The 18,977-nt window shown below is 49.3% G+C and overlaps 1 protein-coding gene across 15 annotated transcripts in view; it reads left to right on the top strand.

Moving 5' to 3' along the window:
- Positions 1-18,977, top strand: part of LOC144729166 (histone-lysine N-methyltransferase 2C-like) — a 161,118-nt gene that overhangs the window by 41,389 nt on the left and 100,752 nt on the right. For all 15 annotated transcript variants that reach the window (XM_078609174.1, XM_078609183.1, XM_078609184.1 and 12 more), the window contains one exon: positions 397-6,114. In XM_078609174.1, the coding sequence (XP_078465300.1) occupies positions 398-6,114 (5,717 nt within the window). In that variant the 5' untranslated portion in view covers position 397. The remainder of the gene's footprint in view (positions 1-396; positions 6,115-18,977) is intronic.

Here is an 18,977-nt window from a genome sequence, read left to right as displayed (position 1 = left end):
TGCAGGCAATTTTTCGAAATTTGGGAAATTTTTACCCTGACGCTGTCACACAATGGCCTATTTTCGTAAATTACGTCAGAGGATCTTTTAACATCCACAGTAATAATCGGGCAGTCGCTGAATTCGAACCATAAGCCTTTTCCGCAAGCAGTGAATGCACTATCCCCATGTAACCGCCCACATGAGAGGCAATCATTCCTTATTTATATTTCCTGGAGGGATCAGCATTCAGTTGTGAATTGAGTGCTCTGCCCTCGACTCTCCTGGCCACAGGGATGCGTGAGATTTATCAATAATTTCTTCGGTTTACTCCACGGATTGCACATTTTATTGCGTTCCCGCCTATGAATGTACGAACGAACTAACTTATGAATCCCGCCTGCTTACGTGTTGCAGAATGTCTTCAATGGAGAGTCCTCCGGAGGGCACCGAACCTCTTGAGCCAAGTGGCCCAGCGGACAGCACGGACGCACAGCTTGCCCCCGCGGTCTCCGTGGTGGAGGGGAGCGGCACGGCGCTGAGCCAGGGCGGCGAGGCAGGGGCGACCATCGACGAGCGCGTTGCGGCCACCCAGGAGACCGCTGTAGCCGGCGACGTTGGGACCGACTCGGCGACGGCCAAGGAGTCGGACGTTCTCACACAGCCAAAGGCGGCAGCGGTGCTTCCTGACGGTGCTCGGGACGTCGCTGACGAAGCGGAGTCGACCTGCGATACTACTGCACCGGCATCCTCCGCAGGTCAACTCGTTGCTGCTGCTACAGTTCTATCGGAGGACGCCAGTGCTAAGGAGGTGACGGAAGACACGCGCAGCGATGCGAGCGGAGGTGGCGAGCAGCAGTGCGACGGTACGTGGCCGCAGGGCCCTGCCAGGACTTCAGGAGGCCAAGACTCTTTGGCTGAGACGTCGAACTCCGCAGATGGAGTAGAGCGGCTACAGAGTGGTTGCATTGATTCCGAAGGCGGAAACAACGAACCGCCATCTGGAAACAATACGAGCTTGGGAGTCGGCGTTGAAGCTGGGGTCGGTGCAGTGGGGGAAGAAAGAGAGTGTGAAAGAACTAACACTGATCGCATTGAATCGGAGCAGCATGCAGGGGATGTTAACACACCAGCTGAGGTGGGAGAGATGCAAACAACTGAAGAGCTCTCTGTTGGGCAGAGGATTGTTACAGAATCCAAGGATGTTGCTGTGGAATCGATGGGCCCCACTCACGAGGATGCAACAGCGGGGAAGGCAGACAATGCGGCATGTGGTGATGGTCAAGGGGACGCTAACGATTTGGAGGTGGCTAGCGGAGCGATCGAAACTGCGCCTCACCAGTGTGGTGGCACATCCGAGTCGTCGTCTGTGCCCAGTGCGAGTGTGAGCCAGGCGAGGGGGGAGTCTGTCATCTCCTGCGCTGGGACGAGCGAGCCGGAGCAGCTGAACCCTGAGGCTGTCACCGACACATGTGAAGCCACTTTGGCAGAGGAGGTTGCCATGTCGTCATCACTTGTTACAGAAATGGTCAAAAAGGAGCAGATTGTAGCTGAAGAAGAAAACGCCAAGTCACTTGAAGCGGAGCCACGTGATGCGTCGGCTGCGTCGGAGATCGTGGCCGGATCAGTTGTTGTGACGGCTCCGTCCGTGGTTCCAGATTGTGGTGATGGATTGAAGGTTAACGGCACTGACTCTGCTGTGAAAGATACTTTGGGCGCAGATTTAAATCCACACGGGAGAACAGCGGATGCGGACGAGTCCAAAAGACCTCCACAGGATGATGATGCGCGCTGCGCTGGCGCCGGGCTCACGGCCAACGAAAACGTGCCAATCGTAGAGACCAGCCCAGCCACTGCCGTTGGAATGGAGGGCGAGGCTTCATCAGGGTTAACAGCACCTGAAAGCGCTGAAGCAACGGTTAAATCGAAGGAAGCTTGTGGCACGGCACCTGTGGGAAATGTTGCGGGAACAACGGATGCTGCTCCAGCCGCGCAGGTCGTTGCGGATGGAGAACAGGTTGGGAGCCTGACGGCGCCGGCTCCAGGCGCAAGCGAGTCGACGAACAACGTGCGTAATGAAGTGTCTGCCATTGCAAAAGCCGCGAAGGGGGGTGACGTTTTGGGGCAGAAGGTCACGTCAAGCGCGAGTGATGGCACGGGCGCGGACTCCGCCGAGGAGCACACGGAGTCTTTCCTGGAGGTGGCCTCGGAGGTGTGCATTGAAACGACGGATGAACGTGGCGCGTCGGGAAGTAAAAGCGAGGTGGGCGCCTGCGATGCGTCTTTGACCGTGGGATTTTCCATTACGGGCGATGAGGCTGGGGAGTCCAGCTCTGCAAGGGAGAGTGCTTCGGAGCCACCCGTGCCCGCGATACCTGCGCACGTGGAAATGGACGCCGAGACGCCATCGCCCCGACCGCACGTGGAAGACGGATTACGGGTCGCGTCGAGCGTAGCAGAGGCCGCACTGCTCATCTCGGACACGCATGCCTACGCGATCAGGAGGGAGAACCCGCACGTGTCGAGCCAGCCACATGGCAATGCATCCACATCGCAAGAAAGATCAAAAACAGGGGAGCAGTGTTCCCGCGGTCATCGCAGCGACGAGGTGGAGAAAGCCTGCCAAAGCAACACATCCGCCAGTGAAGAACTTCATTCTGTGGAGACGATAGTCACTAGCGCAGTAATAGCATCAATAGCAGCAAGCACAGAAGGGGGGGATACTGTATTGGTGGAGGAGGGCGGCGTAGCTGTGTCTGGTGTTGATATTTCTCCAACAGCAGTAGTGCTGACGGAGGCTGCGGGTGAAGTGACACCTTTTGTGGAAGACCCGGCTGTTGGTGATGGTCCTGGTGCTAAGACGGAGACGGAAGTGGAGCACTGTACCATCAACGAATCGCCCGCTAGCCCAGAACTCGCAGGGAAGTCCAATGGCGGAGTACTCAGCAGTCCCGTGCAAGCTGTTCAAGTGAAAGTTACGGTTCCAACGGCTTCTGAGGACAATGTGCAGGCATCCTTGCAGGCGGATGTACAGGCGCAGGCTGACATGCACAAAGACACACAGACGAACGCAGAGACAAAAGCAGATGTATCGACGGACACACAGGCACAGGAAGATGCACCCGCAGACATAGAAACACAGGTGAAGTTGTCGCCGGTGAGCGTAAGCGCGCAGGTGGATTCACAGGCAAATATACAGGCAGACGCACAGGCAAATATGCAGGCAGCCACGCAAGCAAAGGTGGAAACGGCAGCACAGAACGAGCCCCAGGCAGACGTGCACACACAGCCACAGACAGAAGCGCAAGCAGACACGCAGGCAACATCACAGGAAGGAACGAAAGCGGACGCTCCAGCACCGGCAGACGTACAAGTGCAGGCAGACACGCATGTTGAAATGGTGGAGGAGAAGATGATCGCCGAGACACACGCAAATTCACAGGCGAATGCGGAGGCACAGGCAGATGTGCAGGGGCAGACGGGCAAACAGGTGGAGAGACAGGTGCATGATGACATGCCAGTGTGCACCCAGGCACAGGTGGTTGTACAGGCCAACACGGTTGTAGAGGCAGATGAACAGGCACAGGGAGAGGGACAGTTTGACGTACAGAAAGAGACAATGGTGCAGGATAAAACGCAAGCCGGAGTGCGTGTAGGGATAGAATCACAAGTAGACCCACAAATGGACACACAAGTTGACACGCAGGCAGACTTGCAGGCAGATAAACGGGTGGACACAAATGTGGACATACAGAACAACGAAGACATTAAGAAAGAAATACAGGTGAATACAGAGATAGACAAACAGGTTAATACACAGATAGACAAACAGACAGAATTAAAGGTTGACACACAGTCTGATGCACATCCGGTCATGATGGTGAAAACAGAGGGAGACAACACGCCCCTACCAGAGGAATCGGTTGTGGAAACGCATACACAGCCAGATAAGCAGATGCATGCAGTTGGCCAAGCCCTGGACGACACGCAGAGAGAGACCCGGTCACAAGAGAACACTCAAGTGGACAGGTTGACAAAGGAAGAGATGCATGGGCAAGCGGGTGTAGTGGAAGGTAGGGCATCGGACACACTGGTGGAAGCACAGGTGGACGTGCAAACAGAAGCACAGGCAGCCACACAGGTGAGAGCGATGGAAGACACTGCAGAGTTGAACACAAATGTGGATGAGGAAACACGCACGCAAACAGGCGCAGAGACAATTGTGCCAGTCGACCTGCAAATAGACGCGCTGGCAGATGCGTCGGCAGATGCGCCAACAGTTTCGCAGACACAAACACCGACTGACATGAAAATTGATGTGCCAACAAACACACAGGCAGACGCACCTGAAGACATGCCAACAAGTGCACAGACAGGTGCACAGGGAGCCATACCAGAGGGGGCCGTGTCAGCAGGTGGGCCTACAAACACACCAACGGATGTGCCAGCAGGTGCACAGGTAGGTGCACCAACCGTGACTAAAGCAGACATGCAAGAATGCATCCAGGCAGGCAGCCAGTCGCCTACACAAAAGGACACCCAGACGGGCACGCATGGAGAGACGCGAGTTGGCACGGAAGAGGGAGCACGGAAGAAGGCAGCGGTCGGGCAGCTCAATGTTCCGACGCTAAATGTGGCCACACGTGCCGAGTCGTCTCTGGCGGATGCCGCCCCGGCAGAGACCCGCATGAGCAGAGAGCCAAGGGTAGCCCTCTCGGACAAGCAGGTGCCGAAGCATTTGGGGGATCCGCGGATGGCCCTGCACACGGAAGTACGACTAGGAACGCAACGGATGGAAGCGCAGAGGAGCGTACGACCGGAAACGCGCAAAACGACGCGAGAAGACGCGGCGAAGTGTTTGCAGGCAAGCGCGCGGGATGACACCCAGCGAGAAACTCGCAAGAGCGCGAACCCCGGCGCGCCGCGTACCGACGCACAGCGGGCAGACACGAAGCGGACTGACGCCCAGGGTAGCTCGCAGAAGGTTACGCAGTCCGTCGTGTCAAAAGGGCAGGCTGGTACATCGAGAACGGAAAGAGCCACGCAGTCTGGAATGCATAAAACGCAGAGGGACGTGAGGGAAGGCGCGCAGAAGGTACCAAAGGACATGCAGAGAGAGGGGCAGGCAGCCAAGCAGACAGGTGCAGCAGCGTCGGCCGATCGGGACGCACAGATGGGCACCCGCGCTGGTACGCGCTCCAACATGCGGTCGGATGTAAGTGCGGACACAAAGGCAGGCATGCGGACTGGCACCCGGGCAGCTGCGCAGGCCGAGAGACGGGCTGATGAGAGACGGGCCGACTACTCGCCCGCTGGCTCTCAGGCATCAAGCGAGAAGGATGCACGTGCGGTAACGCGGGGGAGTGACGCGGCACGAACGAGTACGCGGCCCACCGCCCGGCCCGGGGCGCGGCCTGGCACTCGAGCCGGCGCTCGTGCAGACGGTCGAGCGGCTGTCCTCCAGACGGACCTGCCTGTGCCTGAGCGCAATCGTGAGAAAGCGGCGGCGGCGGCAGAAGGAGGCGCGACGACATCGGCGCCTCGGGTAGAGCGCATTGGCAGCTCGGGTGGACAGACGGAGACTCCGGCAACGGCTGGAATGGCGCTCGGCATGGAGGTGGTGGTTCTTGCCGAGCGCGCGAAGTCTGCCATGGAACGTACCAGCAAGTCGAGCGACAGAGCGTCGGAGCCGCCAGGAGCGGGCGCGACAGCCACACGCCAAGCCAAGCCCTCAGCGGAGCATGACGCTGCGAGGCTTGCGAGAGCATCCGCTTTGGGACCGGCGACGGATGGGAAGCCTGCTGCGGTGCGGCGCACCGACCCGGTGGTGGTTATTTCGGTGAAGGATTCGCAGAAGTCTGTCGCCGGAACAGCCACCGGGTCCACTGCGATGGCAAAAGCGCCTGCAAAACCGGGCGTGAGCAGAGCGGAGGTGCTGCTTCCGGGAGTCTTCGCACACAGGAAGCTGGCCGGGGCACTAGCGGGTCCAGCAAGGATGGGTGTGAAGCCGCAGGACGGTTCAGTGATTGGCCAGCGCGATGCATGCCCTCCTGGAGGAGAGGTGCTGGTGGAGGAGTCCGCTCAGAGGGACGGCATCTCGCCCGACTCGCCTGCCTCCCCCGTTCAGACAAGACAGTAAGTTGCCCATATCTACTGGCATTGTGCATGCTTTTGAACTGGGTTATTGAATGGGGTTCAGGGGGTTTGTAAAATGGTTTCTCCTAAATGTCAGCTCTTGTTTGTCTTCCATAATAATTGTATAATTTATTTGCATTCATCCATCGGCTGAGTGGTCAGACCACCTTCAGAGCAGTCGGCAGGGAAAACCAGAAATCAAAAATGAAACAAGATAAAAACGTGTTAATTGGCAGAGGCTTTGTGATCCACTTGGAAGGTGTTGGATTCAAAGTCCCAAATTAATAGTTTTAGAAGATGCATTAATTAGTAAGAGTTGTCCTCCTGCAGGTCTAGAAAGTTGCATTCAGTACAAGGTACCTGACCTGTATATGTACATGACAAAATCACCCATGATTTATCTGTTCCTGTTAGATCTTGGATGCTCATCAGGTTTTGGCCTGAAATAGGACTGAGACAGACGAACATAACGCACAAACAGGATGCAATGGGTCTCTGTGGTGTTACATGGTGGGACACTGGAGGCCAGCGCAGAAAAATCCAATGTGGTTCATACAGTGGTCAATGACACGCTCCGGCTCGATTACAAATGAACACCGTCTCTGTGGCAAGCACCCAGGTGCTTATAATAATTGTATTTAATTATTGTGTATTTATGGGGGGGCCTGCCCCCTCCCCTCTGCTGCGGAGAGGGGAGGGAACCCCCCCCGCACCCCACGGACCCCTCTGCCGCCATCTTAGTGGCGTTAAAACGTTTCCTGAGCCGATGCTTCTCAGAAAAACTAAAACATAATCCAGTCGTTTTAACTGCGATTAGTGTTCATCTAGGTAGGCCATATTTTAGCCTGGGATGTACAAAGCCACCGCGTAAGTGTCCACCATTGAATGTTCACAACCTAGCAAGGAGCAAATATATAATTTAAATGTATTTTTGAAAGAGTGAAAAAAAAAAAAATATCGCATTGAAGCTGTCGTGTATGCAAATAATTATTATTATTTGTTGTCCTTTCCCCGCACCTCCGATTAGTGCTGTTGTCTACGTACAGTTCGAAAGATGTTCAACATACATACGCACATATGTATAAATGTCACTCGGCAGGCACACAGCCATTAGGCGCACCGGTGCTCAAGAAGAGTGCATGTGTGAGAGCGGTGCAGCGGGGTAAATGGCTGTGCGTGCACGCAGGTGCGAGGAGTGCGGATCGCTGATAAAACGGAGAGATCTGAATTAGTGTTTTCACTCCGTGGGGCACGGACCACAAACGCGAGGACTGCAATCGGTGCAAGTGCCCTTGCTGCACGAGATCGAAAGCAAAGATCTCACGGAGGCTCAAAATTTGGTGGCAAAAGATCATGGCCACGGCATGAGCAAGGGCCCCCCAGTGATGCCAAGGACCCAGGTATGCTACAATAAGCAAGGCGTTGGAGAAGCAGTAAGCATTCACGGAGGGCCAGTAAGAACCCGTCATGGTGCTGCCTCTGTTCGACGCGGCTCTGGTTAGGCGAATTATGCCACACAAGTCAGAGGACCTGGCCATCGTTCTCCCGGTGGCACGGGACAAGGCGGCATAGAAGAAGAGTAAGAAGCTCTATTGGGCGGTCGCGATGTCCTTGCAGGCCGGCACATGTAGCCTATTGTAGAAAACTTGCGCAGAAGCCTCTGTCCAAAGGAGAGCAGTCTGCCCCTAAAGAACACCGACTGGGGCTTGTGCCTGTACCTCTCCTTTTCCACTCGAGTGCCAGGTCCATGGCGTCCTCAGTGATGGCGAGGCCGTTCACGCTGTGGTTGAAAGGTTTTCGGGCTCTACAGTCCCTTATGGCATAACTGGGTCTGCTGCTGTTTGAGTGAAGGCTGTGTATTTTGACAAGGGGCCCCAAGCAGCTGTGGCACAATATGATGAGGAGTGAGAGAACTGTCCTTTTGTCTGCAGTTGTCTTAGCCCTTTTCATGGTGGCGGAAACGCAAAGTAAGGCAGCGACAGAGACCAGGGATCGAACCAGACACCGTTTTGAGGTTCCGGTTCATTCTGGAGGGGCAGGCAAGGGTGCGAGGGGCAGGGATTATGCCCCTTGGAGCTCCAGAGGCAACACCTCTGTTCGCTCTTCCTTCAAATAATGAAGCGCGATGGGGGGTTGGGTTTCATTTGGCCCCAACACCTCGATGGCTGGGCGGCTGCCTAACACAGTTTGCAGAACTCATAGGGGAGGATGACCCGTAACGTGTGGGTCGTTTGGGCCATTCGCCAGTGTTGCACCCTGGAATTCGTTGTACCCCTGCCCCTTAGCGGATGTATGGGTGGTCACGGCCCGTTTATGAAGAAAGCCTTAGAAACGGAGATGGAAACGTGGTAGATGCGTTTTTGGAAAGTGCCGCATGAAGCGAGGAATTACCGTTTTATGTTACGGGGAATAAATAAACGAAGCAAATTGGAATGACATTTGCAACTATAAGATAAGCCTGCAGTCATCCCATGAACAGGACATTTCATTCCGCACATATACTCAGAATTCCCACACCGCTCGGCCACGCAACTCAAGAAAGTAGATCGTCCTCGACCGCCCAGAAAGCGCGATTCAATGGGCGCGTTCGGCGTTGTGTGAAAGTGTTTGGGTTAATTTATATCCGAGCAGCAGCATCTCGATGACCGCTGTGAACAAACTAGGGTTTAGGATTCGCGTTTAACCTGCTCGTCATAGCTGGTCACCGACAGGGCTCAGCATCCGTCTTAACTCTCCCTTAAAAATGCTTTCCCTGATTGTGAAATATAAGTAAATAGTAAAAAAAAAAATTCCGTCAGGATTAGCGTCAAGTTATTTGTATTCCGTTGACCCTGTTGATCATGTTAGTCGAGTCATTGGACCCCCTTGTGTTACTCGAGGTTTGGTTTGTTTTGGTGCACTTGTTCATGATCCTCCGCCGGTGGCTTGGATGGAGTTATCGCTGCAAAATGTGTGGCGGAGTGGTAACGGGCTGCGGGACCCACACTCAGACATAATTATAAAATTATAAAATAATTATTCGTTTCTGGGTGGCCAGCACAGAGACGGGATTCATTTGTATCTGAGCCAGAGCGTGTCAGTGACCATCTATGAAAACCAGGTTTAACAGACAAACTAAAACCAAATCTAGCCTGTGCTTCTATTCGTCCATGACCAATGCCTTCAGCGTTTATCAGCGTGGTGAAGTATGGTCAAATAATCTGCATGATCTGCGCAGGTGTAGGGAGGCACTCACCCAGCAGTGGAGTGACAAAGCAGGGCTGTACGCATGTACGTGTGCATTTCTGAGCATTCGCCCCCTTGTATGTGTGGAGTTTCTCTTGAGAAATCTGGCTTCTACCCACATACCAAAATACTCAATCACTTGTGTTGCAGTCAAAACGTCGTGAGAATTTTATTGTTTTCTATATATATATTTCCCTACTACGTGACTTTACTGAAAGAACCAAGAATATCTTAATATTCACTTCACACTTCATGGGTGAATATAGGATGATTTTAAAATTGTTGCATTTCATGGGGACACTTGTTGATGTGAACATCTCTGCATGTGTTTGCTGGCTGATCAGATTGACTTCAAGAGTTGGTATATAATTTAAGCACGCCTCTGTTTCAAAAGCCAGTATGTGTTCGCGCATTTCCTCCTTGTAGGAAACAGTCGTAAAACCAGTTCTTTAAAATTGCCACAGCAGCCAATATCCTTTTTTCTTGTTGGCGCTTTAAGTGCCGTTAATGACAAGTTGAATGCCAAGTAATATAAACATCCCACAAAGTATGTTTCATTGTGGACTTGGCAAATGTAATTGCATATGCCTCCTGTATTATTATTATAATTTTTTTCTGTCTGCTAGATGGCAGCTTTAAAAAAAACGCTCATTTTGTTGGCTTTGGGGGGGTGGGGGGGATTTTTTTTTGCAGTGCCAATATCAACATCACTCCACAGCACAGCACTACGGCTGGGGTTTAGTTTCAAGGACTTTTCAGAAAGCATAGCAGTGTAGATTTACTCGAATTGCATGGTACCAGTCACCAGAGTTCAGGTGTGAATTGTCATTCAGCCAGTGTACATCTCACACGTGGGTGGGTGAAGGTGCAATGCTGCTGTTATTTTCTCACCCCCGCTTTTGGTGGAAGGTTCTTCACAACATCAAAAGTGGGTTCTTTAGCGAAGCCCCTCTATGGAGTGTTTGGCCTACTCGTCCACACTGGCCAGATGTTCTTGAAAAGAGGTCAGAGTAGCCACACTTAACTCCACCACTGGCAACCTGGCAAACCACTAACTGTGGTGCTGACAAAAACCACCACTTTTTTCAAATGTTCTTGCTGTGGTTTTCACACCTGATGATGATTGCTTGTGTTGCAATCGAAACGTCGTGAGAATTTATTATTTAATTTTTTCCCTTCTACGTGACTTTACCGAAAGAAAAAAGAATATGTGGTGTACCCATTTAGACTATTAGATAGAGGCAGGGGATTTAATCTACTTTCCTATTCTTTCAACTGCCGTGCCGGGTTGATTTAAGCGAATCGGCGACCTCTGCACGGCAAGTTCACTCTAATAACACGACTGCATCATCCTGGAATAAAATGCGAAATACTTATTTTTTATCAGCGAATATAATCACAAATATAATCATTCGGTCAGAATCCACTTGGGGTGAATAATTGTTCTTCCAGAAATTATGTAGTCAGCAGATTGTCATATGTCAGAAAATGTCCTTGGAAAAATAACAAAACTACTGCAGTCTGTAACTTTACTCCATGAGATTACGTTGAATTTGCATTTGCAAGGATCTTTTTGTATTTATATTCTTTAAACCCACTATGGAAATCAAACTTGTTGCTTTAAAGGTACAAAGGACCTTGTTGTACTCACTGAAGATTGTTATCTAAGTATATTATGCAAATATTGGCCCAAAGATTTTATGGTCAAACATTTAAGTCTAATGTCTTTATAATGGTCATCATAATGCTTACAATGATAACACAGTTGTCAATATTTCGTCACTTCTACAGGCACAGAAGCCTATATAAAAAAAACAACCGCCGTTCCTCACTACGTGGCGGAGACGTCACGGCGACGCTTGTGCCAGTTTGAGTGTACCTTAAGGCCACGTAAAGTGTCGAAGGCTCGCTGACAGGAGGTCACAGAACACTCAGGTGCCATGGGTTGCCTGACTGAGATGACTGGCAGATGTACCAACTGTGCTCCTCACTGTGCCAACTTGTTGCAATTTTAACCCCCAAGTCAACCGCTGCTCATTTGGAGGGTCACTCATTCTCTTTTGCCGTGTTCATAATCTGGAACTCGTCATCCCCTTTTAAAATCGAAGACCTTCGATTTCTCTCCTTCCTATGATCGACCGCCACTCTTGAAAAGAATATGCCCACTTTTTCTTTGTAGCGTCTCGAGGTGCAGCCCCATCTAGACGCGATATTAATTCAGGTTGTATTGTGTAGTGAGATGGTTGAATTACCTTGAGTCGCACTCGCTGCTTACTTATCAAGTGGACTTGAGTCAGACTAATGTAGAATTGCTTTCATCTTTCTCTGATCTCAGTGGAAGACTGAAGATAAAAATGAACTCCCACTTGTTACTCAGCACTTAATATTTCAATGCTATTGAACAACACAATTGACTGATCAACTTATGACTAGCAGCTGCAGAATGTCAATGAACTTCAGATTTTAAAATGTGTGTGGGTACAACAAAGAGAGTGAATGTATAATTTATTAACATGCACTTTGAGAGATCAGATCTGTTGCTAGATCTGGTGGTAACATGCTTTTATCACAAGGAAAGAGGACGTTCATTATGAAAATGCGCATTTATTTTCTTCCCAATTGAGATTATTTCACTTATAAATTTTAGTCGTTAGTCATAGCATTAGCTGCTGCTTTACTAAATAGTGATCTTAAATATCTCAGTTTACCGTTTTGACTAAACTGCTGCTGTTATGGATTGCATTTCAGTTGGTGGGTGGGGGGGACTGTGCCCCCCCCCCACCTCTTGGGAGGTGTCGGTCTGGACTTGTGCCCAGAGTTCCTTTTGACTCCCACACGAGTTGAAATCAGCTCGTGGCGATATTGCCTGACAAGTCAGTGGGGACAATGTGGGTTGTCCCCAAGGAGTTAGTAGTGTTCCACTACTTTTTGAGCTGTGTTGGCCAAGCACGTAGGGCACTGTTTGAAGATTTTGCCGACGCTCACCATTTTAAAACATGGCCAGGTGCTCATCGTTGTGTGACGAGTGGCAGGGTTCGTCTCAGATTGAGCAACCCCATCCGTCATCTTAATTTTGCCTCGGTTTCCACCTTAAGATGGAGTGCGTACAATGCACTGCCGTTACCTTCACGGGAAACGAGTTGACCCAGTGAAACCCCACAATCTGGGGTGATAAATCTGCGTTGGGGGGAGGGGGGTGCATCTGGCGGTACGGTAGAGCACTGGGAGTGTTGTGGTTGCCTCTTAGGGGCCACCCGGGGCATTGGCGGTTCGGCCAACTGCGCCGAGGCAGAGGTGCACCGGGGGCGGGGGAGCTCTGGATGCAGACCGAGGCGGACGTGTCGCCACGAGCATGGTAACGGTGTGCTGCCAGGGCTCGGCGAGGAACGGCGCCGCCGCGGACTGCAGCGGCGACCGCCGCTCCTCGCGGCTACTGGCAGAGGAGCTGTGCGTGGACGTTGCAGTTTGCGGGGTATGTCGGGGGCGAGCGCCACCCACGGCGCTCGGGTGACGCTCGCCGGACGTCCGCGGAAGCTCAAAAATCCATGGAAGTTGTCGCCGACATGTGCCCCAGCAGTGCAGGGAACAGTTGGGCATTGGCCGTGCGCCTTTATCGACGTCGCCGATCGCAGCTGCAGTTGTGGAGGGACACACGCGCAGACACTACTTTGACCTCTCTTTTCCAGTAATCTGAGCGCCAGGCTTCTGGGGGAGCAGTAATTGTGGTCGAGCAGGCCCTGCAATGGGCTCGGCAAAGCATGCAGGTTGGGGTGGGGGGGGCTCCCCGATATCGCCAACAATCTCCGACACCATCCGAAGTCAGGTTCCAGGATCACCATATATGTGTGAGGGGGGTTCTAAGGCAAATGAGTGTCAATTCTCAGATAGCGTTCGCTTGGATAAGTTGGAAGAGTTAGAGACTTCCTCTATTCAACTTGCACAGACACAAATATACGCATGTTTACATTGTCGTCAGCAGTGCTCTCTCCGCAGCAGTAGCTCGTTGGGCGGTGTTGTGTTGTGTTCCGTCGATTGTTTTGTTGGGATGTTTTTCCCACCGGCAGTTGCGTTTTTATTGATGGTTTAGGTACTTGCCATTCGGAGGGTGGTGGATGCCAAAGAGAAGCGGGCCGAACGTACTCAAAGCCCTGTTTACACAATATATGAAGGATGCAAGTTCAAATCCCGGTCAGGGATTTTCTCGGCCTGACAAAAAAAAAATCTAACTTCTTTTATTTCTTCCAATCTATCCTGACTGTGCGATCGGCGCCATGTCCTGAAACAAAGTGATTCGCAGAGCAGTTCAAACCTTCACGTGAGAGGAAGGGTCCACAGAAGTAGACGCCACAGAGCTAAAATACCACATGGTGAGAAGTGAAGCGATTGTTCTATGGAGAGTCTGCCCAACAATAATTACCGGCGAAACGTCGTTATGGAATGGTAAATGATGTGCGTTTACTCTCCAACACACCGGTGTGCTGAACATGTAACGAATTGGCACATTTTGTTCACATGACAAACGTTTACCAATTGGCTGTGTCAGTTGGTGGTGGGTTTTTACGACACATATCTACTCTATGTAACCCAAAAACCTCTTGTGGATAACAATACAATTGTGCAGTTGCACTTTTACCCAAGGGCTGCCAACAGAGATGAGCACCATGAGAGGTTATTTTCATTTCAAGCATGTTGCCTTTTTTGTCAATCGATCATACCTCGGTTTACCGTTACAATATCCACGTACAAAATATACTTTCGTGGATTTTCTCACAAAATACTGCAACATTTGGGTGATGAGGTTGGATACAGTGGTGAGTGCAGGATGCGATTAAATACAGCGACCTAAGTTCGATTAGCAGCCATAACCTCAGTGGTGAGTGAAATCTGAACCAGTACTGGGGCAAGTACTTAACGAAACCGACACCAACCAACATTTTGAATGACCTTGGCCGTTGCAGAGGACTGACATTGATGATATCTTGCTATTATTTAACAATACACGTGAAAATATATCTTAATATCACGTGCTTTAATCAACGTACCAAAACACAATTTTGATTTATCCTGTAGAAATCCGATGAGTTCTGAACATTTTTTTCACAGATGTCTAGGAGGGGTGGGTCAGAAAGTTACAATTACAATAACAAATTAACTTTTAAAACCTTACATAAACTGCTTAACATAACTTAGTTATACGCTGTGCATAGTCATTAGTGTCAGTTAAATTGGCAACTGCCAATTTTCCTTTGGCAACTGTTGGAATATCTAAAATGTCTTGAATAGCATTCTATGCCTGGCACTCACAAATATATATAGAAATCTTAACCTTTGCCCAGAGCGCATTTTATCTTTATTCCTGGCACCACATTCAATCACATAACCATCTCAGCTGGTTGAGATGGGAAGAGAGATGCAGGTGAGACAGATGCAAACTATAGATTGGGTAGAGTGGTGGAGCTCTGGTTAGCGCACTATGCTGTAAGCATATAGACCTGAGTTTGATTCCTGGCCATGGCTAATCATCAGTGGCGAGCAACAATATTTGAGCCATTCCTGAGTCCCTCTAACTGGCACTGACTAGAGCAGCGATTTATGGCCAAACAACCTCTATAACTGACACAGCTGGTAGACCTTCATCCAGCAATGGCAAAGGTTTGTACATTTTTTTAAATAATAACAATAATAACAATCCTTGGAGGTAGAATGGCCTTGTTGTTTTTGGATAGTTGAAATGTTATGTATCGCCTTGTTTTATTAACCTCCCACTCAAAAGAAGAATTAATGTCAAGTTGTTTTGAGCTTTCAACACTGTTAAGAGTTCTGATTTCCATAATGTGCTTTTCAAAAACCCAAAGTTTTTTTTCCTCGCTGTGGTTCTGTTAATGTTATGAGCGCATCAGTGCCCGTGCTGAAAGTATTTTGTTCTTTCACAGGCAACTTCCTGGTGTTTAGCTCCCTGTAGAATCATAACAATAATGATCCTATTTTTTACGTAGGAAAGCCTCAGTAAGTCTCAAGACTTATGCAGGAAGGTCTTGCACTAAAATGCTTAGCCAATACCTTGAATGATTATTTGGCATGTAGGAGGAAACTAGGTTTGCCTTAAAAACCCACCACACATACAAGAGGTTGATGCTCAACACTACCATCTCATGGCCAACTTTGCCCCCACACCTAAACACACCCTGAATAAGCAAACAATGAGGCAACACCAATCTCTGTTGGTTGCCCTGTGCCAGTGGTAGAAATGTTGAGCATCCCGACCTATCCTACAGGGATGTAACTGCTTGATGTTATGGGAGCTCCTCGTTTTCTGTCGTTATCCATCCACAGGAAACTTAAACACTCAGGTCGAGGTGGCAGATGGACCACGTGAGGCTGGAGGGCCATTAAGGCAGCTTAGAGGGAGAGGCCAGGTGCTCAGGAGACGAGGCCTCCCAGCCCTCCTTCAAACGGCGAGGGTGGACAGAGCGGCGGGGTCAGGCCACGGGTGGCATCAGTTACCGCTCGGCTGGGGGGAGGGGGCTTTGCCGAGCGCCCTTCGTAAATCTGGGAAAACCACTTGTCACAGGTGTGGTGATCCAAACGATAATTCTGGGCTATGAACTGGAGTTTGTAGGCAAGGCTTCTGGAGATGTGGGCTATACAGGAAGTCCTAAAGGGGTCAATGGGGATGAGGCTTTTTGCTCCAGGTATTTCGCGCTAACCAAGGATCTTTGAGGGGGCACGGCTTTTTTGGATCGCAGGAAGCTCGCCATCCACCTGCGGTGCAGGAGGTTCAAAATCCATGAATTGGCGTCCGTTGTAAAGGCAGTAAAGATGGGTAACTGGTTGGCCTCGGTCGACCTGAAAGGCCTTCACTTTCCAGTGAGCGAGGTCAATCGCAGCTGTCTGTGATTCGGTGTCATGGGAAGGCACCTTGAGTTTCAGGTTCTCCTATTTGGGCTCTCCACCTTGCCGAGAGATATTACCAAGATCATGGTGGTAGTGGTAGCCCACTTACGGAAAAGAGGAAATGTATATACCCTTACCTAGATGACCTCATAAGAGCAGATGTGGAGGAGACCCTGACATTGTCAGTGGCAGAAGTGGTATGGGCATTGCAAGAGCATGGGTTTGTGCAAAACAGTTGTATGCAAAATCCGTAAAGTACATACATTTTTTTCTGTAAAATATATACATTTTCATGATTGCGGAGGAAAATGAATGTCCATAATAGAGGTTTATGGATGATATTGGTCGTGAAAGCCTACGTGGCAAATGAATGTGTTTCTTGCTGTGAATGCTGAGGTTTTGCGTCGGGTGTCGAGGCCTGGTGGATGCACAATTCCCCATCTCCTTTCACCACTCGGCGTAATACCCCGGGCTGTCGGTCGTTGACAAAGAAGCGGCGAAAATAAATAAACATCACATCCCCTCAGCAATTTAGCGACGAGGAAGACAAAAATACAGGCGCGAACGCCGTTGTCACTCGGCGGGTCCTCCGCTCGCGGGGAAAACGTTCCCCCGTGATTATGGCGAAAAGTTGCCTGCCGACGAGGCTGCATGAAACACGATAACATTTTCAAAGAACGGGAGTGCGCACAGCCGCGGTCCGTTGTGCACGCTGCCCCCCCCCCCAATCCTCCCCCCACTCGCAGGCCACAACAACAGCGCCGTTGTCAAGCAAAATTGGCTTCGGAAACACACAAATACAAGCCGCCGCGCATCAAACGGGATTACTTTTTTTATCTTCTTGAAGTGTGTACTTTTCTGTTTTTCGTTGTTAAATCTGCGTCGGATGTTTTTTTTCCGGGCTGCGAGTATGCGAAAGGCTTTTGCGCGAGTGTAATTTTAGCGAAGCGTAATTGCTCACTTTGTTTTGTATGTAAATTTTATATTGCAGCATAAAATTTTCTTTTTTGCTTGTCTCAAATGCCAGGAGCCAATTTAAATCTATTAAAAAGCCAATGTAACTATTCAATTTAAGTCGTTGCTAAAACAAATGGATAAGTTTGCTAAATAATTTGCGTTGACTTGCATAAAAAAAAAGTTTTAAGTGACCTTTCTCTTTAAATTACATCCTATCCGTCCTCTGTAGTCACTGTGAAGAAGGGACATTGCCTGAAATGTCACCTCTTTTTATACTTTTCTGTTTTATAGCAGCATTCGTGATGAATGTGCTGTGTTTCATTGCATGTGCTTGTGCACCACACTACCGCCAAATAATATCCTTGAAAGAATGAGCGACTATCTAAACAGCATGACACACGCAGAGATCTGATTCAATTAATCGGTGCTCTCTACATCCATGTGGATATGCTCGGCAAAGTAGTTGGTACTCGTCATTTTTAAAACTGTAAAGGGCTCAAGAGAGACACCTGAGCAGGATTTGAACTTTGAAATTCACATCTCTGCGTACTTTTTGCAAACTAGCCCACAAGCTCTGTCTCTGCTCTTGTTATTAAATTAAGGATTGGTAAATTACATCATAGTTCTCTGTTAGATGCAAAACAATACAGCGATCCGTCGATTAATAATTAATCAGTTCTTAAGCTCACGATACAAGCAGCAATTTTGTGTGCCTGTGAAAATTAATATCTGTTGATTCATGTGGGTTGCGAGTTAATGGCTTTGCGTGACCCCTGATGCCAACTAGAGGCACTGTCAACACTGTCCACCACACTACTATTTTAAATAATCTTTGCCTGGAATTTCCCCGCTGGATGCTGGCTGCGCGTCTCTCCACAACAATAATTTTGTTCGTGACTGTGGGCTATTGCGATCGAAACTAGTTGGCTAACTGTCTATTCTGTGTCACACATGAACATTGAATTGAAATGGCGGAATAAGTTCGGAAGACAATCGTTTGTGATACACAGAAGAGGTCCAAGTAGCGACTATATAAGACTGACATTGCATTTAAAATTGGTCTAACGTTTCAATTTGTTTTTCTAATAATGTAATTATTTTGCCAGAATGTTCTTTAAATCCTAGAGAATATATGGAAAAAAAACCTCAATACATATCTTATTTCTAGATTTGAAGCTTTCGTGACTGCAAGGATTCATACTCTTAGTTCTTTCGGTAAAGTCACGTAGGTAAAAAATGAAATTAAAATTAATAATTAATATTGTTTTAATTTTTTATTCATTTTAATTTCATTTTTTACCTACGTGGCTTTACCGAAAGAACTAAGAGTATGAATACATATCTTCTCGGTATTGTTTAATTACTTAAAAAGTGGATTACTTTTAGTGCTCCTAGTACAGGAGGATTGTGAGAAGAGTGATAATGACAGCCGTCTCTTATTTTCTGTTGCAGAGCAACAGCAGGTTCTTTACTGGTAATGTTAAAAACAAAACAAAAAATGTTTGAATCGCATTTTAGTCCAGAATCGCAGCACCGAGGAGCGTGTGAACCATCGCATCTCTCGTGTGCGTAACAGATGTCGATTAGCATGGTTGGCTACGTACGGTGCAAAAGAAGTTCTCCATGCATTCGTGTCTCATGCTGCTACTGCTGCTGCAGGCAATACACTGGTTGTGACCGTTTACTGGCAACTGAAGGGCAGTAACAGATTTTTGTACAAAACCTATTTTTGTTTTCAAACTGCTGCTCGCCGCTTTGCCTCACAGGTGCGCCTGACCGACGCGAAT

The sequence above is a fragment of the Lampetra planeri genome, chromosome 31 (genome assembly GCF_965212315.1).
Source record: "Lampetra planeri chromosome 31, kcLamPlan1.2.h2, whole genome shotgun sequence".
NCBI classification, from domain to species: domain Eukaryota; kingdom Metazoa; phylum Chordata; class Hyperoartia; order Petromyzontiformes; family Petromyzontidae; genus Lampetra; species Lampetra planeri.
Note: the sequence above shows the minus strand (reverse complement) of the source record. Positions and strands in the feature narration are given on the sequence as shown.